The following is a 13,116-nucleotide window of genomic DNA, read 5'->3' as shown; positions in this document are numbered from 1 at the left end:
TCAATTATAATAAGGATCCTTACGGAGCCTGGAGTATGTAATTGATCTAAACAGTTAGCCTAGCCCATGAGGTCCAAGGTCAGTTCACCCGTATATGCAGTAGTGTTTTTTATAAGGATTTTTGAATTACGCAGTTTCGTATCGGCTCGATAGTACACAGCTAGCGTGCCGGACTCAGAATCATTGACAAGAGACTTTGGTAGTTCAAGCCGGGGTCAAATTTTCAGTTTTGAAAAAAAATTCTAAGTCGCAAGGCGTTCTAATCATTTAGCTACATTTCACTCTTGGTGTTTTCAAGTTAGTCTTTAATTATTGGAAATTGAATTAAAAGGAGGAAAATACTTTATTTGTCTTTTTACGCTCAATGTCAATTTCCAGGATAGGATCGAGGTTTGTTTACATCAGAGGAAACCCCGTTCTATTTAATGTTAAAAAATTCCATGACACAGCATTCGAAAAAGTAGAATAATTGGGCTTTCCACAAGTATATTACTTTTTGATAAATATAACGAGATGCTCACGAAAATACTAAACCCGGGCCTGTCAATCATTTTCTAGACCTGTCAATCACTTTTTTGGCAGTATATTCAGTCAGTTTTGCTTTTCTTTCATGTGGTTCTGAAAAAAGTGTTTATAAGATAAAATAAAAAAAGACGAAAGCCGATTTTTTAGCATTTTTTTAGTTGAAAGTTTTGGAACATTAGATTTTCAAGACAAGGGAAAGTCATAACTCTTGACTCTTGACTCTCCACCCGCTAATCAACCTGATCCATTTTGAAATACTGTACTTGAATCAAACTGCATTGAGCTGAGCTGAGGGGGGGGTTACCAATTGACAGTATGTGCGGCAAAAAAATTGGCTTTTAGAATCGCACCCTTACAGTGCATTTATCAAAAGTCCACCCTTACAGTGCATTTCTGATAAATTGGAAAACATACCCTTAACCGTTATCTGGTACCAGATGTGGAAAATATGCTACGACACGCTTTTGCCTCTAAAGGTCCGGCATATTTTATATTGGTCCGCTCCTTTAGCTTTAGCGTGGGGCGGCCAATACGCCATCGGAATATCAGATAGCCTAAACCGCCTGCAGATACCCGTCGCGGCGTCGGTCATTTTGCCGACTGCCCCCCCCCCCCAATTTTTGTTTCTTAAAATTTTAACGGAAATTTTCAAAAATATCAATAAGAGCTCATAAAACCAGAAACAAGTTTGATCAATTGACAAAACAGACAAAATAACACAATTTTCGTCGCACCCGTATAGGATTCAAACTCTCTATAATCATTACCCTTAAGTTGCCGTTTCATGGACTTATCCACTCGCCACGCAGCTGATGTGCAAGAGAAGTGAACAATGATTATCTGAGACTTTATTTGCCATGACTTGTATAATTTACCCTGTCAAGTATTGACTTCTTAAAGAAATGATTTTAGATTATTTCCAACATGCAGAGCCGATTGCACTAAATATATATAACTCGAAAACTATCATGTTATATTTTTTTGTATTAAATCTTGCATCAGCAGTTTCAACAAAAAGCTGCTATATTTTTATGTAAATTATTTTTATAAAGAGAAACGCTTCCTAGATTAAGGAAATAAACCAGCTGTGCTGGAAGGTCAGCCCGAAAGGATAAGAAAGATTAAAGATAGAAGATTAAAATTAATTCAAGGAAAACTAGTTGTCCCTTAGTTTTCCAAGGAATTTAGTTATTGCGTATTTTCCAAGGAAATTTAGTTTTGCGTATTTTCCAAGGAAGATCACTAGCTGTATTTCCCGGAAATCACTGGTCCGTATTTTCTGAGGAAAATAGTTGTTGCGTATTTTCAAGGAAAATTAGTTGTTGCGTATTTTCCAAAGAAATTTAGTTATTGCGAGTTTCCAAGGAATCACTAGACCGTAGTTTCCAAGGAAATCACTGGTCCGTATTTTCTGAGGAAAATAGTTGTTGCGTATTTTCCAAGGAAATTTGTTGTGCGTATTTTCCAAGGAAATTAGTGTTGCGTATTTCCAAGGAAGATCACAGATCGTATTTTCCAAGGAAAATCCTTTGGTTAGTTGTTCTTTCCCAGGAAAATCCTTTGTTCCGTTCTTTCCAGTATGTTCAGGAAAATCAATTGTTCCCTATAGTAATTCCAAGGAAATCATTTCGTGTATTCTCCAAGAAAATCACAGCACTTTATTGATTTCTTTTGAAAGAAAATTTTTGCAAAAAATACAAATAACTGAAATCCTTAGCAATCTTTTGAATTTTTCTTTGAAAAAGAAGATTATTATTCCCTTGAGAACCACAGAAAATCATTTCCCTATGGGCAAAGAGAGCCTGTCGTATTTAATTGGAAATACAGATTTATCATTTTTCTCTTGGAAAATGCTCAGATGTGATTTCACAACTGGGGGGAGGAGTCTTCAAAAGAGTATTAGGATTTTATTTCTGTAATACAGCCCAGATAATTTCTGGCTCGAATGGATGAAATTAGTTTTTTAGCTTTGTAAAATGGGCTTACCTGTCTGTTTAACTCAATCCAATCAAAAGTTTTGATATTTTTTGTCATTATTATGTCATAACTTTACTAAAAAACAGTAATTCTTGAAACAGTCTGCATTCAATGAACCCTCTATTAATTGATTATTTAAATTCTCTTTTGTATTTTAGACAATGTTGAAAGTTCAACAGAAAAAGGTCAGTATTTAGTGGTCATACCGGTTGAGCCATGAAAGGAATAGGTTTTCAATGGTCTTTTTCCATATGTTTCAACAGTTTTAAAATTATGAGGTTTTAAAGTCAAAGATCTTTTTAAAAATTCCAAAATCCATGATAAAAAGGTATTACGCATTAATGTACTAACATTTCATTTTGATCCCTTGGAAATAACTTAAGTATCTTCAAAGAGTTTGCTATCATGTTTTGCAGTATTCTTTTAATGCAGGTTTTGTCATTTGAAAACTACAGTTGTGTGCTCAATCACACTCCTAAATCTGAGTTTTGCTAATTTAGATGTGTGATAAGGCATGCTATTAACCACTTTTAATAGTCAAGTCTAAATTTATGGTACATGGTTGCTTGCACTCCTCAGAGATTTTAAGTGTATTTTAAGTGCTATTACACACCTAAAACAATTTAACCGGTTACTGTAAATTGTGGTAATATTGTAAATTACATAAATCCATTCATATTGTTGGTTTTTGTTTTATCCCAGCTATCATGTTGATACTTTATCATCCATTTTTCGTGATGTTTATGATCGCATATTGGCAAGCTATCATGGGAAGACCTGGGTATATGCCCAAATCAGTATGATTCTAATTTTTCATCTCTTTTACTTTAATTATAGATTGTCAATAACTTGTTAACTTGTTACAGGGTTACATTATTAACTAGACCTTCTAAAGTTTTCTTTGTTTCTTCTTCTAGTTTATGCTGACATATGAAAATTTTGAAAGATATGAAAATTGTGTAAGTAAATAAATCATTTAAGCCATGAAGATTACTAAAAATGTTCTTGATAGAAGAGTAATCAATTTCTTGTAAGGGGAAAACAATGCTAGAGTTATTTTTTTTGTGCTGTATTACTCTCTATTTGGTTTTGGTCTCCCACAGGTTTGTTGTTTTTAAAACTTGCACAAAATAACTGAATAACCGTTTGAAAGGAGAAATGTTGTCTGCTTATTGAATTTTATGAAAATACTGGGTGCGCCACAAAAAAGTTTCTCTCTTTAAAACTAATTTTCTAGAAATCTAAAGATTTTAAAAGAACCATTCCTATTTTACTGGAAAGAAGAAAGATAAACTTAAATTTTGATGGGTCATTTATTAAATTCGATTCATTAGATCAAAAGTTATGCTCGATTGAATAAAAAAGTTACTTTCTGAAAGTGCTCGAAAAAGTTGAAAATCGACCTATCAAATTTTTACATTAAATTGGCAATCGCAATAACCTTTACATGATTAAAAGTGATTAAACACATAAAATTTCGAAACTGAAAGGCCAAAAGGGTTTAAAATCTTCATCAAAATCACTTTAATTTACTTTTACCAAAATTTTTCCTCCGATTATCGGTTTTAGATTGGATAAAGTCTATGTAAGGCTGGATCTACCTCGAAACCAATATTTTATGTATTTTCATGAATTTTACCAGATTTTTTTGCTTTTTTTGACGAATTTTCTGCCTTTTATTGAAATTCAACTTTCCTTTACATAACAAAAGGTCATTTAGACAGCTAATTATCATTTTTAATGACTGAAACGAAGGAAAATGATGTATCATGTAATTATGCTTCTGTTTAATTTGATAGATCGATTTTTAACGTTTTTAACAATTTCAGAAAGTAAATTTTTTTATTCAATTGAGCATAACTTTTGATCTAATGAATCAAATTTAATAAATGACCCATCAAAATTTAAGTTTATGTTTCTTCTTTCCAGTAAAGTAGGAATGGTTCTTTTAAAATCTTTAGATTTCTAGAAAATTAGTTTTAAAGAGAGAAACTTTTTTGTGGCGCACCCGGTAGCACTCTACTAAACTTTTCAGAACATTCCATGCATATTGATTTGTATTACTTGACAGCTTTAATATATATCAAAAATATTTTAGGACAATCCTCAAGAGGTATTGAAAGACATTGCAAAAGACTTACCAGTTGTAACATATGCTAATAATGATAGTGAGAAATTTATACATTTGTTTGTTGCATACACAAACTACCTTATAATCAAATACATATCTGGGTTGTGGAATGTGCATACATGTGCAATTTTTTTGTTATTGATTTGGTTATAGTGAAGGACTAGTTTTAGAACTAAGGCTTTTTTATACTACCCTAAAATCCCAATGCTTTTTACATCCCTTGTATTTTTATGCCTTAAAAATGTGTGAAAATTGCAGGCACCTCACATGCTCAGCATTAACTTTTGGACGCACCCCTGTGATTTTGGGAATAGTGCTAGGTATGTTCCTCATCAATTGAGCACTAAGTTTTCAAAATTATCATCATTTTAGTAATTGGTGTTGATTTTGAATTGCAAATTGTAGAAGTTTATAAAAAACATAGTGTTGTTTTAAGTTTACATAGCCTGGTTGCTAAGATCAATTTTAAATGATTTTTTATCTTGTAACCCAGCAGGCTGATAGAACGATAAACCATTTTTAATCTTTACTTTATAGCTGTCAGATTTTGTGATACATGCCAAGGAATTAAGCCAGATAGATGCCATCATTGCTCCATGTGTCAACAGTAAGTCTTGTTTCTTATTTACCTTGAAGGAAACTACTTTTTCTCCCCATTTAACAGCAAATAAAAATGTTTCACATGCATGTTAAACTTTACGAAAAACTGTATTCATTATTCAGCTCCTCTGCTTAAGGTTTTTTTTTCAGTGAAAATGTACTTGCATTTAAAAAAATTCATGCATCGAAATAAGGGTTAGAAAGTGCATAGCACCTTTTTGGCAAGCATGGTTTTTGCATCTTGAAATGAATAAATTTTCAATTTTAGCTTGTAAGTAATCCAAAAACGCATCGCAAATTGCTAAATGCGATACGCTAATTTCATCCCTGAAATTACATGTATATTTGCTGTATTTTAGTTGACAATCCAAAATTAAGCTCTCCAATAAATCTCGAACCATTGTGGTTTTTTTTTTCAGGTGTGTTTTAAAGATGGATCATCACTGTCCATGGGTCAACAACTGTGTTGGATGGGGAAATTATAAATACTTTGTACTCTTCTTATTTTATGCAATTTTATACACAATGTATGTTGCATTATCCTCACTAAAATACTTTATCAAGTTTTGGTCGGTAAGTATGATTTTTTTCTGACTCAACTTCATTAAACACTTTTTACACAGTTTTACAATATCTGTTTGACCTACAGTATATGGCCCCCAATATGTAGGTGGCCCCCAATATGTAGGTTTTAATTCAAATGAGGATTCTGATCTGTAGATTAGTCAAAATGAAATGATTTTTGATTATTTTGGTAGGTTAGTATTTCTTCTTTAAGAAAAACATGTTTTGGTGGTCTAAAACATATTTGGATTAGCTAATTTACTTCTAAATAAAAAAATGTTGCATCAAGATCTGCCAAAAATTGCATATAACTCTTTGTAGCTCTTTAGATACTGAAATTAAGTTATGAAGATGGAGTATAGGATGCTTTCTACACCTAATACCTATCCAAAAATCCAGATGTTTTTATATCTTGAGAAGTTGAATGAAAGATATGGCATCTTTAAGTCAACCAACATTTTGGGGGCCCTTGAATTAGCATAAATAGACTTGAAAATTCTAACGATGGGTAATAGCTAAAACCTGTGGAATTCTTTTGCTACCAACTTAACTTCGTAGTTTGCAACAGAAAATCAACTTCATATACAATAATATTTGCTTAATCAGCAAAATCGGGAAAATTATCGTTTCCGTGGAAAATATAAGAGAAAAATAAGTTTAAAGCCTCATATCTTTGGATTGAGCCAAGTTTTAATTCTGAATTTTTTTACAGCGTAATCCATACCCAAATAGGATTATTTCCAAAAGAAAATGGTTTTTAAATATTTAGGCCGTGGCCAGTGGATTGTTATTGTTTCAAAAATAAAAAAAAAATAAAAAATGTCTGTGAACAACTTTTTGACATGTCTCTTACTCAATTTGAGGGTGCTGATTCCAAATCTGAATGTTACCAAGCTTGAAAACCCGCAGTTTTTGCGTAATTTGCGTTTTTTTTCGTTTTTAGGCAAAATTGTAAGCCCTGAAAATTTGTGATTTTTGGGGGGTCTTCAAAATCAAAAAAGACCTATACCACGTGATAGAGCTCTTCAAACTGAGCAAAAAAATGTATTATATCAAAGTCTCAACTTTTTTAGATCAAAAGTTATAGACGATTTTATGGTCAAAAATTGATTGAAAACAGGGGATTTCCCCACAATCTGCATAATTTATGCAAAATTATAGCACATTTTTACCACAAAAACGCCCATAACTTTTGATCTAGAAAAGTTGAGACTTTGATATAATACATTTTTTTGCTCAGTTTGAAGAGCTCTATCACGTGGTATAGGTCTTTTTTTATTTTGAAGACCCTCCCAAAATCATGAATTTTCAGGGCTTACAATTTTGCCTAAAAACGCAAAAAATCGCAAATTACGTAAAAACTGCGGGTTTTCAAGCTTGGTAACATTCAAATTCCGAATCAGCACCCTCAAATTGACCAAGAAAGATATCAAAAGTTTATTCACCGACATTTTGAAAAAAAAGTGAAACGTTTTGAGGTACCTGGCCATGGTCTAATTCAATCAAAACGTCATTTCATTTAAAGAGCCATTTTCAAAATTTCAAAATTTTCGGTTTTGACTTTGCATTATCGAAAATCCTGAAATCCTTTATCAAAATTACCAAATTTTACATCAGTTAGTTGGAAAATTTATAGGAGAACAAGCACATACCAATGGTTTTTCACTCTTACATCACTGGACGATACAGTTTGATTTTAGGTAGACCTACATTTTGGGGGCCACAAACCTACATTTTAACGACCAAGGGATACTGTGAACATTTTGTCTAGCAAATTTATACTCATCATCTTTCAAATTATACTTCCAGACTATGGTCAAAAATTTATACTTGTACCTCAAATATATCTGGAGAAATTGCAAAAATTCCTGACCTACATATTGGGGGCCATGAAAGCAACTAAAAAATATTGTTCAAGTTGAAACTTTGGGAAAAGAACTTTCAGGAAAAAACAGTAGAGATGCTGAAGTTTTAAAAGCGGAAAAAGTTTTGTAAAATGTCTTTTCCTGCGGATTTGAGAGAGCTTTCAAATTCAACCTACATATTGGGGGCCATATACTGTAGTTATAATAATTAGCTTTGAGTTACCAAACTGCCATATCATTAATTTGCTCACTCAGGCAAAATTCCAAGCACTTTTAACACTGGCCGTTTTTTGACTTAGAAATTGAGTTTTGGCCTACGGAGTAACCATTGTAGGTGGTTGATACGCGCTGCAGGGACCAAAATTTTTCAAACCACATTTAGGGCACTTTTGAAAGGTTTATTTTCAGGGATTAAGCATTGTATTTGTGAAAATGTAAAGAAATGTACTGAATTAAATTTATTATCGATCACCATAAAGAGAATATATTTTGATTTTGCTCACTATCACATCTGCATCTTTTTGACATTTTTAACAACAAAATAAAAATTCTCCAAATATTGAGTTTTATAACTCAATTCAAAATTGAGTATTTTGGTCGTATAACGGCCACAAAAAAGTGCTTGGAGTTTTCACCGTCACTGCATTTATCAAACTTATTGTTGGGCTTATTTTTTGAAACCTTCAAAATGATTTTTTAATTTTAATGTTTTTTTTACAGGGCGGACATCACATGAAAGTCAGCAGTAACCTACACGTTTTATTCCTATTTTTTGTGGCAGCCATGTTTTCAATAAGTTTATGGTCATTATTTGGGTTTCATATTTATTTGCTACTATCCAATCGTACAACTCTAGGTGAGTGTTGACATTCCATATATAATATCACAATTTCAATTTCTTTGAACTCAATCGAGGCTGTTTGGGTTGATGTGTAAAGCCTCGAAAATTATCTACTTACCTAAAGCAACTTTTTAAGGTTGTTGTTAAAATTTAAAAAAAAGGTTTTTGGGGAAATCAACACTTAAATTCTGTCTAAAATGCTCGTAACTAGGATCTCCTTGAAAAAGAAGCAATCTACCCAGCCATTTGCTAAAATTAGGTCTAGTCAAAATTGAAAAATTGCATTATTTGCCAAATAAGTTTCTGCAAAATTTAATTTTTTTTAATTTCTATTTTTTGCCAAAATAAGATCATACCAAAAATTAGTTCCTTCAAAGGATTAAAACATATGGGCTCTTTCTCCATTCTTTTGGACCTACCCCGGTGGAGGTCCTATAAATTAACCTTTGTCCGTTCGTCCGTTCGTTCGTTCGTTCGTTCGTTCGTTTGTTATTAGCTTTCCTCATGATTGGCTCATTAGTTTTTTCTGATTTTTTGCACAAAGATGCATAACTATAAACCCTCGAATGTGACGGAGCCCGATTTTCAAAAAAAAAATTTTTTGGGCAAATTTGGGCCAAAAAACGGCTAAAAAACGGGTTTTTTGGACTTTGTGAAAAATTAGGTCGTTAATTTTTTCTGATTTTTGCATGGAAGTAGGGTACCATCGTAGGTAAAAGATGGCTTAAGCAGATTTTTGCAAAAAAATTTTGTTGGCTCAAAAAACGCATGTTTATCTATAAGAATCACTATTAATAAGCATACATCAATGTTCTTAGTCAAATTACTCAATTTTTTTATGAGATATATGTTTTTTTTGCTCAGGAGGGCTTACTTTTACAAAATATGTGTGTTTAGACATGAAATTTTGGTTGCTTGGCGTGTTTTTATAGGAAAATAGGCCAAATTCGATATTCTTTTATAAGCACATTATCAATTACTTAGGTATTAGCTCTTCTCGAGATTGGCTCTTTCATTCTTTATGATTTTTTGAGCAAAGATGCATAACTATAAACCCTCGAATGTGACGGAGCCCGATTTTCGAAAAAACAAATTTAGGGGTAAATTTCAGCTAAAAAAACGGCTAAAAAATGGTTTTTTGGACTTTGTGAAATATTGGATCATTGTTTTTTCTGACTTTTTGCATGAAAGTAGGTAAAAGATGGCTCAAGCTGATTTTTGTAAAAAAAGAATTTTTCAGCTCAAAAAACGCATCTTTATCTATAAGAATCACTATTAATAAGCATACATCAACGTTTTTGAAATTACTGAATTTTTTGATGAGATATGTTTTTTTGCTCTCGAAGTCTTGAATATGAAAGAATATTTCAAGAGCATGAAATTTTGGTTTCTAAACGTTTCTTTATAAGAAACAAACGACTAATTTTAATAGATCGTCACTATTTGTGTTCTGAATGATTGTTTCATGGTCACGCTTATGTAGATATCAATTATATATGTGTTAAATGCATAACCAGGTAGGTCCATAAAAGTATCACTTGTTCTATTACTAACTTATTGGACCAAATTTTCAAGCAAAGGCGACACCTATCAAAGTTTTTCTGACCTATTTGAAATTATAATTTTGACTTGTTGATCGTCTTGTTCAAAGTTCAAATCTATTAAAGTATTTGTGTCAAGTTTATTAACTATAACTCACTTTCAATTTGTCTCTTTCTCTATCTAGAATCATTTCGAGGTCCAATATTTCAACATGGGCCAGACAAGAATGGCTTCAATCTTGGACGTTCCAACAACTTCCGACAAGTGTTTGGAAATAATAAATGGAAATGGTTCCTACCAATATTCACAACGTAACTTTTCGATTACTTTAATTCGTTTATACGTCTTCCTATCAAGGGGATGTCTAACCATTCGGTCAAAAGATGATTATTTGCAAGACTTTCGGATTTAGCATTGCTTTATAAAATCCATCAACATGTTTTCATTATATTCATGACTTTCGACTTGCACTCATCTTTATGGGAAATCAAGGAACTTTAATCAAACTTTTATTTAAGTTTCTTGGGAAAATCCACTGCACTGATATACATCGTGTCCGAAATAAAACAGTCAACTTAAAAAACGGTTCTCAAACAATCAATTTTTCAGTATTTTAAAAAGATTTGGTAATCAAACTATATTAGTGAACAAATATTTTATGATAACTATTGTTGACGTTTTATTTAGTGCACACTGTACAGGTTGACATCTAAGTTTCTCATGTTTTTATTTTTCTTTAGTCCGGGTGAAGGTGTTGAATTTCCTGTACGTATGTCGACCTCACAACAAGTTTAGCCCTTTGGGATTCGGATGGGTAATTAACCAATTTTTCGATTAACCCCAGCCTAGTTCTGTACCTATATGTTTGACAGTTGTTGTCTAAAACGCATTACTATCATGTTCATCATGAAGTTAAAACATAAATTGTAACAGATTGTAATAATATTTTAATTAACACAGAATATGTTGATAACAAAGGTACAGCATAAGATTAATACTGAATAACATAATTTAGCAATTTTAAATTTTAAACCTTTTTCGATTGCACTTAAAGCATAGATTTAATTTGTGATAAATTTAAAATTCCCTAGAATTAATAAGAATTATTATTTACAATAGCTTTTTATTAAGTAATGCTAACTGTCATTATGCTTAATGCCTTGTAAATTTGTACATTTAACTATGGGAAGTTTCAATTTAGGAGTCATTAAGAATCTTGGAAACTCTTGACTTCAATTCTTTGTTTATTCTCTAGGCTTGGCAATGGATATAAATATCCCACATCATTTAGTCATGGAAGTGGTGGAGTTGCCAGGAATGGAGAATCCAAAGGCCTGCTTTACATTGATGAATCCAACGAGCGTGACAATCTCTTGGATTATGAAGAACCATCAGCAGTGTATACTGGTGCTACATTTGTCAATGGTGGAGATATCAAGTTGAATGGTTATCTGGATGGGCCTGGTGATGGGGAGAGGAATAGATCTGTATCAGATTCTGATGACAGTGACGAGGAGATTGCATTTGATTTGTCACAACATAAGAGGAATAATGGTCAAACCAATGTTGATATGACAACTCTATTAAGGACACGCACTGATAATCAACAATCTTGAAAATATCTGGGTAGTACATTTCACCTTATTTCTGGTGGTTACTTTTGTATTCTTTTTTTGGATCGGGGTTGCTTCATTTTATAGTTTGCTATTAAAGAGGTTAAATAATTTTCATTCCTTTTCAATATTCTATAGGAATTACCAAAAATCCACGACCGCTCTATAATGAATTTTCTTTTGTATTAGAACATAAATTCTTTAAGAATTACCCCTTATCATCAACATGAAAAATATGAGCTATCTGATTGACTCAAAACGCGTACATAAAACCTGTATTTCATATTGTACCGTAAAAATACAAGACCGCGTTCAAAAAAGGAGTCTGGTAAGCGAGAGATCATATTTTGTACAATTTTATTCCCAAAATTTTTTCTTTTTCTTATCAATCAATTTACCAATCAAAAGAATGAATGATTTGATCATTTTAATGACCGTTCGATTTTTTTTTCGAATGATTTGATGTCGATTTCATCTAAATAAAAGGAAAAGAAAAAAAGATTTTAAGAGAAAAAACAAAACAAAGAAAAAGAGACACAAATGGAGAGAAAAAAAGTTTGTTGATATTTTTCAAGTTGACGATAAACCAGTTACTTTTACTCGTACAATACCGGTACCGTGCTATAATTATTACATAACATTAACAAGCATTTTTGACAATTAGTTCATTTAAAAAGGGACCTGTTTATTTTTAACAAGACTGAGAATTTTATTTCTTTTCGAGTGTTTTTCGTCACTCGCCGCAATTAGATTCAGTTACTGTTGAATTTTGTATTGCGTCATTTTATTCTGCCTGTTACACTTGTGAAAAAACTGCCAATTTTGTGCGATTTATTTATTAAAAAGCATAGTTTGCTGACCATGACAGATTTTCCTACCCGAATTTTTACACAAAGTTTATTTTTCTTGCGTTCGTAATTAATCATTTCAAAGCATTTCATCTCGTTTGTATTTATGTAAATCGATTTTTTTTTCGAATTTAATTTTTTAATGAAAAGTTTTCTTGATTGAAAAAGTAATGACTCCCAAACAAGAATTTGACTTTTGTATTCGATTGTATCTTCTAAGTTTCAAGTACTTGAAAAATTGATGACGTTTTTTTCAAAATCTTGTGGATGCAGGAAAAGGATTTGATTTAACGGAGTTTTCTGCAGGGAGAGTTATGTAGATAAATACAAACTATTTTGCAACAATTATTCTGAATGTTTGAATTTTTCTTGTGTTTGTGTTTAAAAATTTTCCTCGTAATAAATATATAAAATCCAAGAAATAATAAAATCTAGCCAAAAAAATAACAATATTTACACTATATGTTTATTCATTAATTTATTGTATAAAGTTATCCTTTGTTTATATTTACACTATATGTTCTCAACTTCAGTTGAGTTAGAATCTGAGAATGTGTGTGTGTGTGTCTGTCTGTGTGTGTGTATGTCCCAAAACTTTGGGGCAGCCTGG

The 13,116-nt window shown here is 31.9% G+C and overlaps 1 protein-coding gene across 1 annotated transcript; it reads left to right on the top strand.

Moving 5' to 3' along the window:
- The first annotated feature begins 2,653 nt into the window (after nt 1–2,653).
- Nucleotides 2,654–12,135, top strand: LOC136810617 (palmitoyltransferase ZDHHC20-B-like). The gene is made up of 9 exons (XM_067067178.1): nt 2,654–2,687; nt 3,205–3,299; nt 3,420–3,461; nt 4,601–4,670; nt 5,171–5,240; nt 5,653–5,806; nt 8,383–8,518; nt 10,230–10,356; nt 11,301–12,135. Exons 2-9 carry the CDS (start codon nt 3,210–3,212, stop codon nt 11,659–11,661), a joined length of 1,050 nt encoding a protein of 349 aa, XP_066923279.1. The 5' UTR covers nt 2,654–2,687; nt 3,205–3,209; the 3' UTR covers nt 11,662–12,135.
- Nucleotides 12,136–13,116: the final 981 nt, after the last annotated feature.

This window comes from Clytia hemisphaerica, unplaced genomic scaffold (assembly GCF_902728285.1).
Source record: "Clytia hemisphaerica strain Z4C2 unplaced genomic scaffold, Clytia hemisphaerica genome assembly, whole genome shotgun sequence".
NCBI classification, from domain to species: domain Eukaryota; kingdom Metazoa; phylum Cnidaria; class Hydrozoa; order Leptothecata; family Clytiidae; genus Clytia; species Clytia hemisphaerica.
Note: the sequence above shows the minus strand (reverse complement) of the source record. Positions and strands in the feature narration are given on the sequence as shown.

Coding starts and splice junctions, on each gene's coding strand:
- LOC136810617 (XM_067067178.1), top strand. CDS start 3,210: ATGTTGATACTTTATCATCCATTTTTCGTGATGTTTATGATCGCATAT. Junction 3,462..4,600: donor TTGAAAGATATGAAAATTGT/GTAAGTAAATAA, acceptor AAAATATTTTAG/GACAATCCTCAAGAGGTATT. Junction 5,807..8,382: donor ACTTTATCAAGTTTTGGTCG/GTAAGTATGATT, acceptor TTTTTTTTACAG/GGCGGACATCACATGAAAGT.